The 20866-nt window shown below is 32.9% G+C and overlaps 2 protein-coding genes across 2 annotated transcripts; one reads left to right on the top strand and one right to left on the bottom strand.

The window, feature by feature from the left end:
* The first annotated feature begins 7347 nt into the window (after positions 1–7347).
* On the top strand, positions 7348–10027 carry RUXF (small nuclear ribonucleoprotein F). Its single transcript, XM_078318240.1, has 5 exons — positions 7348–7530; positions 7979–8066; positions 8396–8433; positions 8903–8967; positions 9710–10027. Exons 1-5 carry the CDS (start codon positions 7525–7527, stop codon positions 9771–9773), a joined length of 261 nt encoding a protein of 86 aa, XP_078174366.1. The 5' UTR covers positions 7348–7524; the 3' UTR covers positions 9774–10027.
* A 4100-nt stretch (positions 10028–14127) lies between these two features.
* LOC144568012 (protein FAR1-RELATED SEQUENCE 5-like) lies at positions 14128–17570 on the bottom strand. Its single transcript, XM_078318227.1, has 5 exons — positions 17136–17570; positions 14906–16902; positions 14456–14557; positions 14326–14385; positions 14128–14239 (listed from the first exon to the last, which is right to left on the bottom strand). The coding sequence occupies exons 2-5, from the start codon at positions 16874–16876 to the stop codon at positions 14156–14158; spliced, it is 2217 nt and encodes a 738-aa protein (XP_078174353.1). The 5' UTR covers positions 16877–16902; positions 17136–17570; the 3' UTR covers positions 14128–14155.
* Positions 17571–20866: the final 3296 nt, after the last annotated feature.

Raw genomic sequence — 20866 nt, 5'->3', positions numbered from 1 at the left:
TTTAGATTAAATTGTTTGATTTTTATTGGTTTACCACTAGATGCATGGCCACATCTAGAAGATACTTTGGCCCTTATAATCTCTCAACCAAACTAAGTACATGAGGTGGGATTAGTGATCCGAAAGGTGAAACCAAGTAGTAGCTGACAGGTGAACATTTCTTCATATTGACGGATAGAGGTTACCTTTAGTATACCAAACAAGCAACTAGGTAATTTGGACCAATATACGACAGTTGAGGTCTAGAACCTGACGAGGGCAAATATTGCAATTCCATACCAAGTTAATGAACCAACAAACTGTTAGTTTGTAATAATCTAGAAATCAATAATACGATAATTTATCATAAAGCTTTGTTCATGAATTGGATGATTAATATCATTTTGTTGCCTTGAGTATTATTGAATTTATGGATCATTTCGAGTTCATAACTGAAATTGTGAAACTCCATAATATAGATGATATATACTCTTAATCTTAAAAGGTCACTAACCAAGGTAATTAGCAGGAACACTAATTACCGCTATAAGGTTAGTATGTGGATTAAAAGATGGTTAAGTTTTACAAACCACCTGACACGAGATGTCATTTTAATCACATAGATACATGTTCTAGGAACATGGTATTTGACAGACCCCGAATGAAACATTAAATAGAATTGTGTTCGTGTCATTAATGTTTTTCATTCAGTGTCACATTCTAAAGTATGAGGTATTTATCGTTCCCACTGAGAAATATGTATGTGTGATTGTTATCCACCGCTGTCCGTAAAAAGCAGTCATAACGGTAGCTTTTCCATATGTATAGCTTAGCTGAGGAAGTGATAGTTTACCAAGAATACTATTTGTCCCTCGTATCTCTATACGAGCTATAGCATCACTGGGCCCCTTGATAGAGTAAGATTATCTGCTAGCGGTATAATTACAAGAGTAATTATATTTGATAATCTGCTCAAGATCAAGAAAAGATTAAGTTAGCAAGGATGACACACATCTACCTTGAAACTAATCTGATAGCTATGAGACAGAAGAACAGACACAAGTAAATTGTTTACTGGATCGTGATATTGTACAGTACAGCATCATCTGTGTAATTGGATGGTCATGATGTGTTGCCAGACGCCACCCATGATTGTAGAAGTTAAAACGGTTTTAACTCTATTTACCAACATAACACAGATCCTATTGGGTCACACCATATAGGAGTTAATCGGAGAATCTTATTTTGATTGATTATAAATTGGTTATGATCAATGATAAGATGGTTATAATTAATTATACATGTTATAATTAAATTATAAATGTTATGTAAAAATAACAAGCAAAAAACATTGGTTAATTTATAAACGTGTATGACACGTTGTATAAAAGTTAACCGGTAAATTTATAAATGTGCAGGACACATTGTATAAATTACCGAAACAACAACTGCAAGAAAAATATATATAATTATTCAGAATAATTATACGAATATTATTTGTGTTCGGGCCGAGGGCATTCGGGTCTTTTCAGATTCGTCCTTATCCGCATGACATGTCATCGATCCTATCCAGATGACACGTCATCGATACCGAAACAAACAACCGAAGAAAAATATATATAATTGTTCAGAATAATTATACGAATATTATTTGTATTCGGGCCGAGGGCATTCGGGTCTTTTCAGATTCGTGCTTATCCGCATGACATGTCATCGATCCTATCCAGATGACACGTCATCGATCTTATCCACATGACACCTCACCCCCTAGGTGGCATGCCTTGTCATAGGGGTATTTTGGTCTTTTCACACCATTTTAGAGGCTATAAATAGAGGGGTGCATGAAAGGATTAAATAACTAATTGATTCGTACCGGTTTCGTGTCGAAACGGATCGGTATTTTCTCTCTTTCTCGGTTTCTCTCCCAAATAGTGTTTCGGTTGAGAAAAGAAAGTTATACGTACTTGACGTATAATCTTGCGAGTTGTTGTGGAGTATATTTACGGGATTGATGAATAGTATTTTACCGAATTTAGCGGTATGTCAGTTTTGCATATTGATGAAACTGAGCAACCGAAAATTCGTGTTTACGAGTTTTCGTCTTTTTCCCCGTGAATAGTGTTTTTGCAGAATTCCGCGGTTTACGGTATTTCTGGCAGAAGAAATAAACCGCTCTCCGGTTAGTCCTGGTGGATAACCGATAGAGGTATCACACGTGTGATACTCCGAGTCGATTCCTTTCCTGGTGAGGCTCTACTCGCTCGGTCTGCATTCCAACTGTGATTTGGAAACAAGGTATAAATATGTTATATTAATCTATTTAATTGGTAAGTAGATTAAAGTTTTAGAAATCAATCATGGAGTAGATCTGTAAAAGGATTAAATTGGGTTTTGATGCCAAAGGAATACTGAAGGTGGACCGCCTTGGAAAGTTTCCTGACATACCCCGTTTAATCCTGAGCTTAAGTTGGCCGTAGAAATTTTTGTTCTACGGTCATTCCGCACCTTAAGCCCAAAGGGGTTTCGGTTAGCACCGCGCAAAACCCAACACAAACGACAGTTGAGGTTTGGGAACATTAGGTCTGGTCAGTAAAACCCTACACAGAGCTGCCGACACAGAAACATATAACTGTTGTATTTACTCGAGGGCCACACGGACCGTGTACGACAGTACCCGATCCGTGCATGAGAGTGCACAGACCGAGCACTAAGAGGCAAGGTTGAGATGAAGTCAGAAACCCTAGAAACCTTTTTTTTATTTATTCTTTCTAAGATCAAAACCAAAAATCTTTATTGTTTTAAGTACAATCAAATTATCATTTCTCACTTTTAGATTTTAGTTAACTTAAGTAGAGTCCAGTAATATTCAAACCATCCCTGATGATCGATACCTGATAATACTACACGACATGATTGTATACTTGCAATCTGAGTTGAAAGTGTAATTAAGGTTAAAAAGTATAGCTTGCTATACTGAAACTTTGTGCATACGATTTTGTGCGAACAAAGTCTAAAATATTTTATCGATTATATGCAATATTTTGTTTCTATTTGTCTTTCAAATTAACAATTAATTATATCCAACATTTACCTTTGGCTTTTGTATGCTTGCATTGTATTTAACTAGTGCTCCATTATATGAATGAAATCATAATTTTTAACAAACCTAATTTTCCATTGGACACAGCTAATGCTTCTTATCTTTTTTTTTTTTCTTGTTGTCGTTTAATTGGATTATGTGAGTTATTAGTTAAAGATATAAATGTCTTTTATAAAAAAAAATATACGCTCCAAATTACTTCTTTTATGATCTGGTTTTTAATGTTAGTATAAGATATGTACTTTATAGTTAAAATTAGATATTTTATCTGATTTCTAGTTTTTTTTGGTCATTACTTTTGAATGGTCTGGAGTCTTTAGATCAAGTGATTTTCTATCTATTTAAACAAATTATATATATTTTAAAAAATATATATAAACTTAGTCTTCAAGTGCATTTTTATGTGAAGATTCATATTGGATGGTTCAAATTGACTCTTTAAATTTTGAAAACAAAAATATTAATTCATAGTACGGATCAATTTGCACTATCCATACTACCGTGGCCTCGCTCGTATCAAATTACAATTAAACAATATTTTTATTATTAGTAATATTCTGAATATTACACCATTAACTATTTTTTTAACATTATACGCATTAGCACTCTTTGTTTAGACATAGCCCAATTATTATTATTTTTTTATCATTTCTTTGACAATCCAAACACGTGTAAATATAATTCATGAGCTGGCTACTCTCAAGCACCTAGTCAGTGCCTTTGTTTCCACTCCTCTATTTGTAATTTACAAACAAAAGTTGCATGATAACCTCGGAAATTTAAAAAGGCTTTAAAAATTTTGTTTACGCAATCAAATCATATTTTTTATTCATATACTTAAACAAACAAATACACTTGTAACTGTAACCAAAATTTCGGGGCACGGTATGTGGAATAAATAAACTGGCTAATCAAAATTGAGTACATAAATTTATTATAGTGAAACTAAATTTAATAAAATATCTAATAATATCCCGCAGATCATGTATATTTGTTATTTTAATTAAACAAATACTTCATTAGTAAAGAAACAAACAACAAAATTTAATAAAAATAACAAAAAAATATACATAACTAAATAACTTTTTTTAATTATAGGATGAACTTAGTCATTCGTTAATTTCTTGACCGAGCACGCTAAGAACCAAATTTTGTGACATAATGACAAGAACTTGGCAAATCCAAAGACACGTTGTGGTGCTTTCTTAATCAATATCATATATTTAACCTTAGGTTTGTTGAACTATGTAAATACTGATTACATTGAATATGTTTGTTTAGATGTTGACCGTAGTCTTATGATGTGGAGCGATTTTAAATTAGTTATTTTTTAGGTTAATATTATTAGTTGGTATCTGCCTTTTTTTTGTTATATTTAAAATTTCATCTATTTTTCGAACGCATAATTTTTTTTAATATCTATCACCAAATTATTGGTGCCAAATGTATCATCGAAAGCATACAATTTCATACGAAAAATGCGATATTTTTATGAAAGGAGATCCAATGCAAATATGCAATTAATGCAATAATTATTGGTGCCAAATAATAATTTTATATGATCTCTATTAACTTTTCAATTTATACTTAGATCAACAAATAAAATAATTAGATGTAATTTACATGATCTCTGTTACGTGTATATGAAAAATTATAAGATTTTGACCCTGCATGGATAGACGTGGAGAAGGAGGTTAAATGTCAAAATTTGATATATTGATTTGGTTAGCTCTTGATCATATCGAAATAAAAGTCGAAATGCCACAATATTTTAGATATGTGTATTGTACTGGTGTATGATACGTATAATATATCCCAAAAAATATTTTTTTTAAGAAATTATTCAAAACATATAATTTAATTCGGTCCTGTCTCATAACTAAACTTAATTTTTTTTATTTATGACATATTCCGGTACTATTCCTGTTTGGATCCAACCGAATCCAAAAAAAAAAAAAAAAAAGTTGACTACAGATCAGCCGTTCTGAAATTTTTATTTCTAGCATTAAAAAAAAATCAGAACACCTATGTTTGATAAGAATTCGAAAAATATTCGGACCGTACAAGCGTTATGTGGTCTCAATTACTGAAGTCCGCATAGACGTTTTGCGACCCAAACTTTTTTTTTAAAGAAGATTTATTAACTAAAAAAGCAAAATAGTTTATTGGTTACGGGGTCCGTTCATTAAACAGAATTTTGATTTTATTGAAATGGATTTTAATGAAACAAAAGTTTATGCAGCCAAACGGAGAACACAAGCCAATGCATTTGTTTTTTTAGCTAAGAAATTTTCTGTAAAAATAAAAAATAAAATTGAGACTGCAGAACGTCTATGCAGACTTTATTATGAACTGCGGAACGTCTTGGCAGATTCTAGTATTTGAGGTCACAGAATGATCCAGCGGCCTGAGTATTTGTCGAATTCTGACCAAATAAAGATATTTTAGTTTTTTTTTTATTACGGTGAAATAAAAATTTCGGTCACCTGTCTTCACAAATAGTGCAGTGGCGGAACATAGTAGAGAGCAAAGGGGGCTAAGCCACCCCTATAAATTAAAATTTTATACTTTTAGTCCATTAAATTTTGTAATTTTCATATGTATTTATACCTTTTAGTCTCCTTATAAAATGAAATTGCACTACATTTGATTTTTCAGCTCCTCAATCTCAATTTCCTAGTTCCGCCCCTGAAATAGTGTATACACTGTAGTTTGAATTTACATTATATGAGATATCTTAAATTTGAATTAACCTACTGGTTGTTAAAAAAAAAAATAGCTGCTTTGACCGTGCATTTAAACATGCACCGTTAAAGAAATTGGCATCAGTTTTTTTGATATACACTCCTCCTGTATTATATGGTCCGAAGCACCAAATTATTGCCAGTTTTGAGTATTTGAATGTCAAACCCAATTAGTCGTTTTTTTTAAAATTGGCTTGTTTTATAAAAAAAAAATAAGTCGCTAAATACATTATATTAAACGAACAACCCAATTTTGTGATGATATTATCATTAACATAAATACACCTTAGCAATTACTTATTGATGTTTTGTTTAATTATTATGGCATTGGTTTTAATATTTAGGAATATATTTTAAAACGAATCGCTTTAATATACAGAGGTTTAAATAATTATAGCATAGTTAGGTTTAATATTTTGGAATATATATTAAAACCATGATTTTCTTTAGGACACCGTTTTTATTCTCTATATACCGTCAGATACTAATAGGTACTTTTGTTTATTAGATGATATATATATAGAGAGCGAGAGAATGACTAAGCTCATAACGTTTTTTCCTGTTCCCAGAAACAAATGACTCGGTTTTTCAATTTTTAAAGTTCAAATAGCCGATCAAAACCGTTAGATGTTTAATTTATATTAAAATGTGCTTGGAGACCAAATTTTATATTTTCTGGAGTTTTTTTTACTATTTATTAAGATGGTTTGAAAATCACTGTTTTTATTAAAATTCCGCACCTTTAAAAAACAGTGACTTTCAAACCATCTTTATAAATAATAAAAAAATTCCAAAAAAATATAAAATTTTGTCTCCAAGCACATTTTAATATAGATTAAACATCTAATGATTTGGATCGGCTATTTGAACTTTAAAAATTAGAAAACCGAGTTATTTGTTCCTAGGGCCAGGAAAAAACGTTTTGAACCTAGCCCCTCTATATATATATATTTTATCCAGATAATAAAATAAATATTCACATAAAAATTAACACAAATACATTATTAACATATCAAATAACGTCAAAACATCGCTCTAAATTTTATGTGATATCATAGTACCCTTCCCGCTCCCTATTTTTATATATTCATCATAAAATACACCCAACCGGATCAAAATTAATTTAGTGTCCATTTAAAAAATTAAAATATAAGGAATTTGCTTTGAGATTAGTGCCATATTAAAACGAACTAACTGAAATCTCATTCCATACAGTCAGATATTGCACTGGATCCGAATTGAATTCACATCCTCCCATGTACCTGAAAAGGGAATCTTTACAATTAGCAGAGCAGAGCCGTTCCTTTTAACTCGGCACGAATCTCACAGTCTAATAATACTGCCCCTGTGCTGGTCCGAATCTCAAACGGACTAAATCTCGAACCGTAAAGTGAAGAAAATCTATCCATCTGAATTCCCCTCTTTGATACAAGTCCATATCCCTCTGAGGAAACATTAATTTTCTGTTTCGATCCGGACCGTCCGATCAGAATCCGGAGGTGATACGTGAATTCCTTTGGTTAAACGGCTGAATCACAGTCCCACTTCAACAGTTCGACCCGACCCGACACGACACGACACAAACCGATCTGTCCCTTCTAAAACCCTAGAACAAGCATCTCCGACCTCTCTCTTCGTTCCTCAGCCTCGGCACCAATTTAGCGCCAGAGAGATAACCTTCCATTCCATCTCTTGTCTTTAATGGCGGTAATCTCCCTTCCTCTCTCCGCCTTGTGCTTCTATATGTTGTGTCGTCTTTGGATTGTTTTTCTCTTTTACTCTGTCGCTTAGATTGGTTTCTAGTGTTACCTTACCGGCCTGAAAGCAACGATCAGATTATTTTATTTTATTTTTTCTGTTTCTCTATTAATAAACCAGGACTGTATCATTTGGTATTTTATTTTGATGATTTTGCTAGAAAAAGGCGATATAACCATCAACCTAGCACTAAATCCCGAAAAATAGGCTTGTACATTCTAGCTTGAGCATAGTGTTGGTACAGTATTGCACAGGAGTATAGTATCCGAATTTTGTGCTATTAATTGGTATGTTAAGGATATATGTTGAGTGACAAATTCAGTTATTTGTCGGGTAACAATACATATTAATATTATGCTTGTTTTTGAGGTACTGATGTGCAAATATGTAAATACAGACTGTACCGGTAAATCCGAAGCCTTTCTTGACCAACCTCACCGGGAAGCCAGTAATTGTAAAGCTCAAGTGGGGCATGGAGTATAAAGGTAAATTATCATCTATTTTTTGCTTGAATTTCATGTTTGTACACAAAATATCTGGTAACATCATTTTAACCCCAGAATAACTAGAGATACCTCATATGCCCCTATATAGCATTGAAAATTTTGTCTATATGGCTATTTCTCCGCATTTAATATTGACAGAAATAGTAAGGAAGGATTCCTTAGTCCAGGAATTTTATTTAATTAACCATTAAGAAAGTTTGAGATGTATTCACGTTCTTTGGGGGGATTAGTTTGAGCCCTTTGCAACATGTATTAATGAAACGAATAATTTTTTCTCCCATTGTTTAATTTACCCTCTGTTCTGACAGGTTATCTTGTCTCAGTGGATTCATACATGAATTTGCAGGTAATGTTTTTTATGTTTTTGATATTTGTTCTTTCGTGTAACTTACAACATAACAACCTCCAAATTAATTTCCACTTAAACTCCCAATTTTTTTTATTTTTAAACTGTTATCCAGAAAAATTGTATTCTTTGTGAATTGCTATGAATTACCTCTCTTTTTATTATAATGAAACATATCAAGCAAGTATTAAATAATGAAATAACTATAAAAAATGAACTTCCACTCGTAGCTTTATTGAAATGTAATCGAGTTATTACAGTTTGATTAGGGTAGGTTTGACATCTAGATTTCATGAAAAACTGATTTACATAATTGAATAATTGCACAAGCTTCTGAGTTTAGGTAGTACTTGTAAAATTGAAATTGATGTGGTCAGTATATAAAGTAATACATAATTTGTGGCCCTTATAACTGCCGTGTGGTTTGTTTTGAATAAAAACCTAATTCGGAGGTTGATTTTGTGTGCAGCTTGCTAACACGGAGGAGTACATAGATGGACAGTTCTCTGGAAATCTTGGTGAAATTCTCATCAGGTAGGTGTTTAGTACCTTTTGATCCAATTTTCTTTGTTCCAAATTACATCTGACCTTTAGGTTAATATGACAAAGGTTCTGACAATTTTCCCCCGCTCCTAATGAGCTGTTCTTTTTTTTGTGTAAATTAAAATTATGCTAAAATGTTTAAAATTGAACAGATTAAGTTCTACATGTTTGGTTCGAGGTTGGTTTGAATTGTTGAAGTGATTTAGAGTTGAGAGAAATGGGTTAGGGATAATTTGGCCATGTTTTAGTCCAACTTAAACTGTTCTTTTAACTCTTTTTTCTAATTTGTAAATAATCCAAAATGCTATGGGAGTTGGTTGAGAACATGTAAAACATTTTTTTTTTCCAAAATGAATACAGTAAAACGCAAGTTGTATGATCTACAAAGCACCGTGTCCCACTGACCTATCCTGGTGCCAAAGCTCTACTTAGTTTTTTGTGGGTCAATTTTGAATCCTTTTATACTTTTTGGTGTTTAAGCCCGTTGGGGGTCAAACACATTGGGGGCCCATCATATAAAATTTTCATGCAAGTACGGGGGTCAATTTTACAATACCCATACAATTTTACTCTAAACTATATAGAAACTCATGTATAAGCACAATACTTTTGAAAATGTTCCCTTTTACTAGATCGCCATTGGTGAGGTATTATAGCAAGGATTAATTTTTCAGACATACAATGGATCAGTTAGCTCAAGTAAACGAATATTAATGATATTTTATTGGTGCAGGTGTAACAATGTGCTGTACCTACGTGGTGTCCCAGAGGATGAGGAAATTGAGGATGCTGAGTGAAGATGAGTTTATATTTTTGGGGAGTGGCAGAGATTGTTACCTCTTTTGTTTAATTTGAAGAATATGATTTAGCCAGAAATTTTCTTAAGTCTATATTATTGTTGGAAATTTAGATCATATGGAGAATGTTTGGTATGACTAGGCTTCAAACCAGAGGCATGGATTATTTAATTTGTATGGGATTAGTAGTTTAGTTTTGTTATGTGTCTCAACTTGAAATGATTTGCTTATTAACTTATGGCTTTAGCTTCAAATAATCATTGTTTTGTAAAGAGAGATTTTATTACTAACAGTTAAAGAAAATGTCATCATGAAATTGAAAATTTGAACTAGGGTCACAGAGTTCTGTTAATCTCCGAAGCTTATAAGAAAAACCAGGCATCATATCTAAAAAAGCAACAATCGTTTGTTATAAAATATACAATTGAATATCTAAAGGGTATTATTTTGTTCATTTGCATTAACTACGACGTTGATCTACTGATCATTAAACTTCATGAATTTATTTGGAACGGCAAATTACCTACAAAAGGTCTTCTTTTTCTTTTCTTTTTTTCTAGTGAAACTAGAAAGAGTTTTGTAATAGATTTTGGTTCGTTATTTGTAGGGGGGTTTTCACGTAAAGTTCCCAAATAACATGTTGTGCATTTTGTAAAGTTCCCAAATAATTCCACTCTGGATAAGATAATCGAGTATTAAAATTATAAAAATCTAACGTCCAAGAATATATATCAAACAACCAACATGAATTACTATAACCTGATGACAAGATGAAATGATCCCTAATTACACGATATCTCTCGGACCAATACACAATTGACAATTAAGGTCACAGGTTATATACCAGTAAAAGTACCTAATTACAAATCAATTGGAGTTACTACAATATATCCACTTAGAAGCCAAACATATATAACCAAGTGTCAACATAAAGTTCAAATTATGTTCTGAAAGGGAACACCTTGAAGTAGACCTACAGATCCAACGGACACTCAATCCCATCTGGCGAAATTCTCTGGTAGGACCATCCATTTCTCTCTTGGCACCATAGAGAGGCGCTACAGTGTTGCGGTGAACCTCATGAGTATTGTCCAACAATGGATCAGGAAACTCGGAAATAATCTCTAGCCTAGAGCTCAAAAGATGCAATGCAAACAACTCCCCGTTCCGCCGGTCTCCTATAAACAGAGCTTTCCTTACACACTCATATGCAAACAAATGGAGAACAAACTGACAGAGTTCCTCACTGCGGGCTTCTCCTTCTGAAATCTAGCTATGTTCTTCTTCTAACCTCCACACCTTTGCAACACCATAAGCACTTATTCCAGTAAAATATACGATATTGTCGTAACTCAATATATGTCCATCATTGAAACGCATTGGTAGTGGGGTATACCAGTAAGTGTAAGTGGAGATATCATATCCCACCAAATGCCCAAATCTATCTGTCCAGCATACTGAGCCACCTCCGATTTTGCACGGTTCATACTGTGCATTTTCTAAAAATGATTTGTGATTGTGGTCACCTATAAAATAACACCACTAAATGAACTCAGAGGATATTGTCCAGGAACAAGTCTCGAAACAGTAGATACGAAACAATATATAATATTTTCCCTTCATGTTATGTTCGACCTTAAAAACGCAAGAGCCATTTGAAGTTGAGAGAGATCACCGGGTCATAGGAAAGCGCAACACCATGATATTTATATGAAGAAAATCTAGGAGGAATATCATAGCGTACAACAGGCCAGGAGGAAGTTGCAGGATTGCCCACTATGAAAATCATATCTCGGAGAAAACAGAAAACGTCGTGATTGCAAGACACCGCCTCAAAGCCGCTTGACAGAATGCCGGAGATGGATCTGGGAAATTTGTCACCCTCTTGAAAAGGTTTGAAGAATTGACTGGCATATTGGTTGCCAGGAAGCTGGTTCCTTGGTGTAAACAATGCGGTTATTGGAGAAGAGAAACGATCAGAAAGATTATGTCGAAATTTGAGCTCAGCGAGGTCTCTGCCATGGGGGGACGTTTGGTATCTCCTGTTAAGTTTTGAAAAGAAGAAAAAAGATCCAAAGCTGATGGTTACCAGTAATAAGAAATGGTTACCATTGCTAAGAAGAAAAACTAATTTTCATAAAGAATATGCTATGTCATGAAATCAGAGAGAAATGAAGACAATTCATTTATTTCGATTATTTCGTCTTGCCTATATACTGTTGCCACAAATAATTCATTCATATTTTTTTGCTCATTACCTTGTAGAATTACATTAAGGGCCCGTTCGGCAGATTACTGTTTACCGTGGGAAAAAAAAAAAATTCTCAGACTGAAGTTTTTATTCCCATGGTAAATAGTAAAATCCAGTTCAAAATTTTCAAAACCCATACTCATTCCTATTCTCTACTGGACTGCCGAACGGGCCCTAAGTGTGCGGCTTTTTTGTTGTTCACTTTTTTGGCATGACTGTTACTTTTAAGAATCATTGGTAGGAATATTTTTTTTTTTGTTGTTTATTTTTTGACATGACAGTTACTTTTATGAATCATTGGTAGGAATATCGTGTTGTGATTAGAATCATGTGGTATGTCGTAATCAAGTGAAGATTATATGTACAGTGTCATGATTAAAATTGTAGAAATTAATTGTTGCATGCAAATGATAACGACATCTTAGTAACGTTTTGACTTGTTATTTTAGTCATTTAAATATTTTCTTTCAAAATTAATATTTGTTGAAGGAAGAAAATTTTAAAAAAATGTAAAAAATGTGAACTTTGTAAAATGTATAATATTAAACGTGTTTACACGTAATCATATTCCATGATCATATTAATTTGTGTGCATTGTTGTATTGTTTTTTTGAGATGTGATCACGGTACGTGAATGAATACAGCATGGGACACACGCATAATATGTAATCGACTCACATATCGTATCGTGACAGAACCACATTGTGCAATGATTTTTTATATCCTTAGTTACGGAATTTGTTGTCTAATTGCATGATTCTTAGCTGTAATCATAATTGCTTATGAAATATGCTATCAGAGTCAGAGCGCTTCTAACAATCACGCAAAAAAAGCGAAATCGTGCCAAAAGTGGCATGAGCTATCATACCTGTCTGGCCATGCCATCCGATCGAACTAATTTTATGACTAACATTTCACTTTGTGAAACCAATTTGGCCATAATTCATGCATAATGCAAAATTTTGGCAATTAATCATTCATTACAAACGAGAATCATATATTGCATGACTTAACGGTTATAGAAGTTGGATCCTATACGAGATAGGTGATTGAAATAATTATTAGAAAGTTTCGTCAATGAGATTTACAAACTCAGTTAACATTGGATAAATAGAAAGATTTCTTGTTTTTCAGAACATTAGATATTAGAGAAAACTATAATCATATATTATATAGCAGTTAACTCAAAATTAATTTCTTTGTTAAGTATAAAGATTTTGACTTAACAATATTCATTATGGTTAGTATTTGCTAAATTAACTAATGTTGTTTGTTTTTTTATTTTAACAATCTGAAAACTATTAGTTATATTTTTGTGTATTAGTATTTGTAATTTGAACATAGTTTTATTTAATGGGTTGGTTTTTAATTAAAATAATATTGAGGGTATATAGTTTTTTTGATACAATTAAGTAAAAACCAGTTGTTTTTTGATAAAATTATTTTAAACTAAAGTTGTCTCGATCTAGTTCTCCGTCTCTTAATTATATGGAAACCATTTTAATCTCGTATTCACAGGGCGAGTCAAAATATATCAGATGAATTTTCTGGCAACACTACATTTTTTTTTTTTATAAATTTCGTGTCTTTCAATGAAGAAGAATGGCTAAGATTACATGGCAGGAAATTTTAGAAGTTGATTTGTCGATACAAGATATTATTTTATCTGACTGCTTAAGTTGTCTTAAAAACTTTCACCTTCAAATTGGGTATCATAGGAAAAAAAGAATAAACAAAAATTGTCAAAACCAATTAAAAGCGATTGGTTGTTCATCTTAATTGATTTCGAGTTTCTTACCATGCCAAGAACCAATTTGTACACAAATAGTAGCACGCATGAAATGCGTTACATTTCATTGAAATTAAAATGTTTTTTTGAAGGAGAAAATTAAACATGTTAGCTTACAACATTACGATTCTAGCCTAGTTCAAATGTTCACATCATTCTAACCTAATAGATTCCTAAAAACAAATCACTCCAAAATAACATAATGTCATACTCTCTGAGTTCATGCACAGAGCAAACAAGCACTAAGAGGACCTACCTTCTCTCCAAACACCCAACGCCCCCGCCCCCCCCCCCCCCCCCCCCCACACACACACACACACAAACAACAAAACAAATGTACTTCTACAAACCCAGCCTCATAGGTCCAGTCGCATTTGTTTGACCATGATGAGAAGATAAATCTAGGTTTATTCCTGCACCAACATCCTACAAAAGAAAATGTGTTTCACATGTGAACAAAAATCATTTCCTAACAACACAAAATAGAACACAGAGAAGAATTATCGCATTACTTGAAAAGAAGGTGTGCTTGCAAGATTAGGCGGTGCATAAAACCCATCAGTCGGACAATCCTAGGAAACAAATATTTGTAAGATTAGCCGGGTGCTAAATTAAAAAAATTTAAATTTAAAAATTTATTACCATAGAAGGCTGTGCATAGCTAGCACCATATCGATATTCTTGAGACACTTGAGACATTCCCGCATAATTCACCCATCTGCTTAAATTCGGTGCCTCAGTTCCCTAAAAAACATTTCAGGTTTAGTAAATACAAAATATTTGAAGGTATACTATATTTCCAGACTCCAGTTACTAAATGTAGAACCTATTATTTTTCATTATTTGTTAATAACACCTGAGTCTAGAACTAAGGTTTCAAGTCATAAGCAAAAACTGTCCGTATTGCCCCTATTTTTTTTTTCATTATTTAAACAACCAAATTGTTATAAAGTTAATACTCTTTCATATATTATAATCCCAAACTTATTCCTGACAACCTTATGATTTTGTACAATTATAGAACATCTCAACAAGCTGTGCAGAGTTATTTGCAAATGCAGTAGTTTTTTGAGGAAAACACCTCAACTATACCTGAGAAAGGTGTTGTGGAGCTTCACTTTGGGCGCCACCTGTTTCTTTTCTCACACTAGTAGTTTTTCTTCTATTTGTATTCTGCGGTTTCTGAACCCTACTTTTGTTCCTCTCCCCGACCTTTTTACCCCTTTTCTTCTCCAAACAAGGTCGTTTTTTACTCATATTCTCAATCCCTGGAACCATATCAAAACCATCGACGCCTATGATAGAAAGGTCACATGCCGTTACCTCAACCTTCCTACCAAGTGTATCCAATGTGCTATCAACCATTGTGGATAACTCTTCCGAACCAGCCGCTCTGGAGGCTATTTCCGTAAATTTGCGACAGAGCTCCCATTTACGACGCGCAATAATCAACTTTGTATCCTCGACCATGTCATTTTTCACTTCCTTGGTCCACCGCTTCAAAATATATTTTTCGGGCAACAACTTTATATTCATCGCATCGAGCACCTTCAGTGCATGAGAACACAACAGCCCAGAACTCTCAAATTTGTAGCAGCTACACGCAACGGTTTCATCGGAAGGATTCCCGAAAACTTTATAAGACTTGTCAGAGCAATTATCATCATCCAAATCACAAATTGTGACAGTGTAAATATTCTCAGTGGGGCCTTCAATTAGTGCTGCTACAGAGAGTTCATACTCATCCTGAAAGATTCCAAAGATTCTCGGTGTGTACAACTTGCTTGTTTGATAGAGAATCGGAGCTTTGACCTTGATTCTCGGTATTTCATGCACCAACACAATCTCCTTCTCACGGTTTTCAGTAATTACCTTCGCAAAATGCTTGAAGAAACCAATGAGATCCATATTTGACCTTAGGTAGTTGTGCAGTGCCTTGTTTAAATTTTCACTTGCTTGCGTGCTTCGCATCCCCAAACTAAAAAGGTTCTTAACAAAACAATAAGCCCACTTTTTCTTTTCATTGTATAGAGATGCCAACCAAGTGTCTTCTCCACCCGTTTTGCTTTTGAGATCAGCAAACACTGTTTCAAACTCTGCTTCTTTCTCATGCTCGTACAAACAAGCTCTAAATGCATCAATAAGCTCTGAGTTTAGATGTTTAGTAGCACTCTCCATTATTTGCCAAGTAGAAAACCCATGTACTGTTTCCGGCATTACATTTGTTATCGCTTGTGAAATTGCCGAATCCTGATTGGTAATAATAGTTTTTGGTTTCTTTCCTTTGTGTGTTTCTAAAAAGGTGTTGAATAGCCATTCAAAGGATGTCACACTTTTATCGTACAATAGTGCCGCTCCAAATACCACAGCCTCTCTAAAATAATTCGATCCAACAAACACACCGAAAGGCCTAAATTCCTTATTTGAACAATACGTAGTATCAAAGGTAACAACATCACCAAAATACACATAGTCGTTTAGCATTTTTGCATCCGCCCAAAAAATGCTAGCAATTCGGTTCTCAGCATCTAACAACTCTACATGCATAAAATCAGGGTTATATAAACCTTGTTGCATAAAGTAACCCAGCAAACTCACGGCCTCCCCGTAAAAGAGAGCACCTTGACTCTTAGCCGTCAAGTAATTTTTTCCATCTTCACGAGTAAATTCGAGATTTCTAACTGATTCGGTATCAGAACCGGAAACCTCAGTTACTGCCCCAAATTTGCTTTCGTGATTATGCCCAGAAATGAACTCTGTAACTTTGTACCTCTTTGTGCCTCTAATCAATCGGATCGTCATGCGAACTGCACAACCCGTTCGCGTCTCAATTCTACCGGCTCTAGAGCTGCGTCTTTCGTCTTTTCTTCGGAAACCCTCATTGGAGCAAACGAAGGATTGTGAGGTAATTTTGCCATCGAGCGGGCTCCTGTTTGAATATGACTTTCTTACACTGAATCCCATACGTTGGCCGTATGAAATCCAGAAACGCCATGCTTCATCTTCAGTGTTGAATTCCATGTCCACTCGAGGAATCCACTCTGCCGCACTGTTTGTCCCCATGTTTTCCGACCAATTCACACTATGATCTGAGCCAAAACAATATACAACTTCAACTCAAATCAATAGAAACGATTTTGAATTGAAATAATTTAAGATTAGAAAGATTTTAGTACTGAGAAGAATTGATTTGATAATATTCGAAAATTGTCAGTGAGTTTACTTAATTTACCATCAATGCCATCAGCTAGGGTTTTTTATTTCAGCAACAAAAAATAGGAAAAAAATTAATGAAAAATATAAAATAAAAGGGGGTTCGAACCTGGAAGAAAAAATTACAAAATAAAATCCACTCTCGGCGATTTTACTCGCGCTTCACCGTGCTTCACCGCGCTTCGCCGTCGTTGTTAGCAACGACGAAAGACGAAGAGAACGAGAAAAGGGCTTCGCTTAATCCGGATGAGAAAAGGGTGAATCTTGCTATTTCCTTAGCAAAAATTTCTTCGTTTGTTGGTTGGTTTGCAAATTGGAAGAGGAAAGGCGTCGGAGAGATGGATATCGAGAATTGGGGTTTGAAGCGAATTCGCAACCCTAAAATATCTCAAATTTTGAGTTGATCCATACAAAATCACAACCGTTCAGCACGAATCTTAAAGCAACCCATTTTATATTAATACTGTCCGTTCATCTAGATAGGTACCGAAAAGTTGAGATAACTCAGAGGATACGGGACCCATTCGATCCTTGGAAGCAATGTTGCAAACTTCCAAACTGCAATGGAGATAATTGCGAAAGATTATGGAAGGGATGGTTCAAATGGGCTTTGTATTGAGCCTTTCTGGGCCTGTTGACCTTACATTTCAAATAATTTTTTCTCAGACATATTCTTTTGCCCCAAGGCCCATCTTATTTTTCTGTTAATATTTTAAAGATCTAAAACTCAAAATGTTAAATTCAAAAAATCAATTTGATTCCCTCCTTGAGGGGGAATATAAACATAAACGTTCTTTAATTTCTCAAACTTATTTTACATAAAATCATATCAATTAAAATTAACTTGATCTCGTTATTTGCTTAGTTTATTTTTTGTCCGCTTGACCGTATACGAAAGATCGTATACAAAATAAGCTAAAAAAACAAGAGTTTTAACTATTTATTTAGATAGAAAGAAAATATATTGTCTTAAAATGCGACCTTAACCACCAATAACAATTATTTTCTTTCAAAATAAATAAATAAAAAAATATATAATTTTGTCACCAACCAAATTTCTATATAAATATATATATCGGCTCTGGTGGGTCGTTTAAACTTCAAAAATTGCAATTTATCTGTTGTTAATCATTTTTTTGTATTATATATTATTTTATTAAAAAGTTCTGGTATACTTCAACAATTTTTAGATGCTATTTTTGAAAATTAAACTAGTGTTTCTCCGTAAAGAGACGGAGCCCACACCAAAGTCTGTGGATAATTTTTCTGTAGCATCTAATAATGAGTTTTTTGTTGCTTGGCCTTTTTAATTTATTATCGTAATATGTATAAAAATATATTGGGAGCTTAGACAATTATAAATTTTTTTTCCCTGTGGTGGTGGATGGATAATGATAGTTAGAGAATGTTTTTTTTTTTCATTTCGAAATGAGTTAGAGAATGGTTATTGGCTGATTATTATTTGTAATTCAAGAGCATTTTTGGGAAACAAGCTGTAGTTAAAATATGTTGAAAGATTCATCCTGAATATTTAAAATTAAGAAGTTTGACTCTATCTTGTATATCAAAAGAAAAAAGTCGCTCCAAAGAAAATATAGTATCTTAATAAGTAACTTAACTTCTTTAAAAAAAAAAAAAAGAAGAAGTAAATTAACAGTTACAAATATAGTACTATGTAAGTCATTTTTTTTTTGACGAATTAAAGTAAACATGAAGGTTAATTGTAATAATCATACAATTATTGCTCTTGTCATGACTAAAGTGTTGCAATACAATATGACTTGCGTGTGACTTGAAATTCAGTACTTGCGCAAATACTTTTCATCTTATATATATTGTTATGAAAAAAAATATATATATGACATTCTGGTTTTTGGGGAAGTATATAGTTATGCGCTTCTGTTTTACGATGTTCTTCATTTGAGATGATAAAAAAAATATCAATATAAATTATCTTTAGTTGAGATAATAGAGAAAATCAACAATAAAACCAATATGGTTAAAAATTAGATCATTGTCAAAATCTTTATAAATAAATTTGGTTTCTTTAAAAGCTTAAATTTTATTATTGAAAATTGAGTGGAAATTTTCTTATAACCTAATTTAAAGCTTTAAATATGTTAAATTTCAATTATTTAATTAATGCCACAATAAATAAGAAATTTGAAATTTGAAAATAATGAGAGAGTGTTGATTGGAGGCTTTTTTTCTCAAAACATGTTGTGTACTTGTTACTTGTTTTGCTTAAGATTATAAGATTTGGTCTATTTAAGACTATTTCTAATTTGTTAATGACTTTTATCTTAATTAGTAGATAATATATTTAACCAATGTATCATTAATTTTAAATGAAAGATGAAAAATGAAAACATTTAATTAAAGAGTAAGTTCCAAAAAATATATATTTAATTAGTGGATTAAAGATGCTAGAGTTTTTTTTCCAATTAAATGTAAATTGATTATAGTTTGATCCTGTGCGCTAGTTCCAATTATGTGAAATGAAAATATTTTTTTTACAACACAAAAACTGAATTTTCATAACTTAAATTGATTTAGTATTCTTGAAATTGATTATTAGTCTGTTGATGTTTGATATTTTCTATTTTCTTTCTTCTGAAGGCGACTGCAATGTTTTTGGTTTGTGTAATGATATGATTAATATATAGAATATTATTTAATTTGACGATAACATGTAATTTAGAAAAATAATGAAATTTATATGATTTCCAAACAATTATTTGATAATAGCTTAGTTTGTCACTCAATTTTAATGTTGAATCTACTATTTTTTTTAAATTAATGTGCATTTATAAGAAAACAATTGTCATAGCAATAGAACTAAATTTAAAATTTTACAAATACAAAATGACGAGGGTTTGAATGCCTCCATTTTTTTAAATTTAAATAATTCAAAATTTAAAACTTAAACGTCAAAATAATACCGTTAGATGTGATCTATGTTATCTCTCCTCCTTATTAAGAATCTCTCCTCCTTATTAAGAAGCTTAATGTCTAGATCCTGCAAGGGTTGTGATTAAAAGTTGAATTTTCGGATTGAATATCAGCCCTACAATCACATAACTTTTTTTTTTTTATTAATTTTTTTTTCTTATGTGTAGAAGTCTATATTTAGTTAAATATTTACCCGCTACACGTAATGCCATACTTACTGCGCACCATTTCGATTCTAAGATCTGTAAAAAAAGGGTAAATTTTGCTGGAGGTCACTAAACTTTGTTATTTGTCACGAATTGGTCACTCAACTTTGACTTGTCCCTTTTGAGTCACTCAACTTTGTTATTTGTTCCAATCAAGTCACTCAACGTTTTCAATCCAAATTTTTAACGGAATATGCTAATTCCGTTAGTTTTTTGGATGGAATATGCTAATTCCGTTAAAATTTTGGATGGAATGGGTATATTCCGTTAATTTTTTGGACGGAATAGGAATATTCCGTTAAAAATTTGGATGGAAAACGTTGAGTGACTTGATTGGAACAAATAACAAAGTTGAGTGACTCAAAAGGGACAAATCAAAGTTGAGTGACCAATTCGTGACAAATAACAAAGTTTAGTGACCTCTAGCGAAATTTACCCGTAAAAAAATTTCGCTGTGTGCGCCTCCCTCCCTGATCCGAATCTGTATCCTCTGATATCTCATATTTTGCGTGACTTAATCTCAATCGTTCAGTAAATCCAACGGATAAGAATCACAACCTAATTTATTAGTGCTGCCCATAAACCTCTAACCTGACCGATTTGCGTGACTCTCTCTCTCTCTCTCTCTCTCTCTCTCTCTCGTTCTCTTCTCCTTCGACCAGATCAGATGAGCTCTCGTGCT

This window comes from Carex rostrata, chromosome 17 (genome assembly GCF_964058835.1).
Source record: "Carex rostrata chromosome 17, lpCarRost1.2, whole genome shotgun sequence".
Taxonomy (NCBI): Eukaryota; Viridiplantae; Streptophyta; class Magnoliopsida; order Poales; family Cyperaceae; genus Carex; species Carex rostrata.
Note: the sequence above shows the minus strand (reverse complement) of the source record. Positions and strands in the feature narration are given on the sequence as shown.

Bases quoted from the DNA above. Each gene is read 5' to 3' on its own strand.
- LOC144568012 (XM_078318227.1), bottom strand. From the start codon at position 16,876: ATGGGGACAAACAGTGCGGCAGAGTGGATTCCTCGAGTGGACATGGAA. The intron at 14,386-14,455 runs GTAATAAATTTT...TTTGTTTCCTAG, and splicing joins GCTATGCACAGCCTTCTATG to GATTGTCCGACTGATGGGTT. The intron at 14,240-14,325 runs GTAATGCGATAA...TTTCTTTTGTAG, and splicing joins CAAGCACACCTTCTTTTCAA to GATGTTGGTGCAGGAATAAA.
- RUXF (XM_078318240.1), top strand. The intron at 8,067-8,395 runs GTAAATTATCAT...CTGTTCTGACAG, and splicing joins GTGGGGCATGGAGTATAAAG to GTTATCTTGTCTCAGTGGAT. The intron at 8,968-9,709 runs GTAGGTGTTTAG...TTATTGGTGCAG, and splicing joins CTTGGTGAAATTCTCATCAG to GTGTAACAATGTGCTGTACC.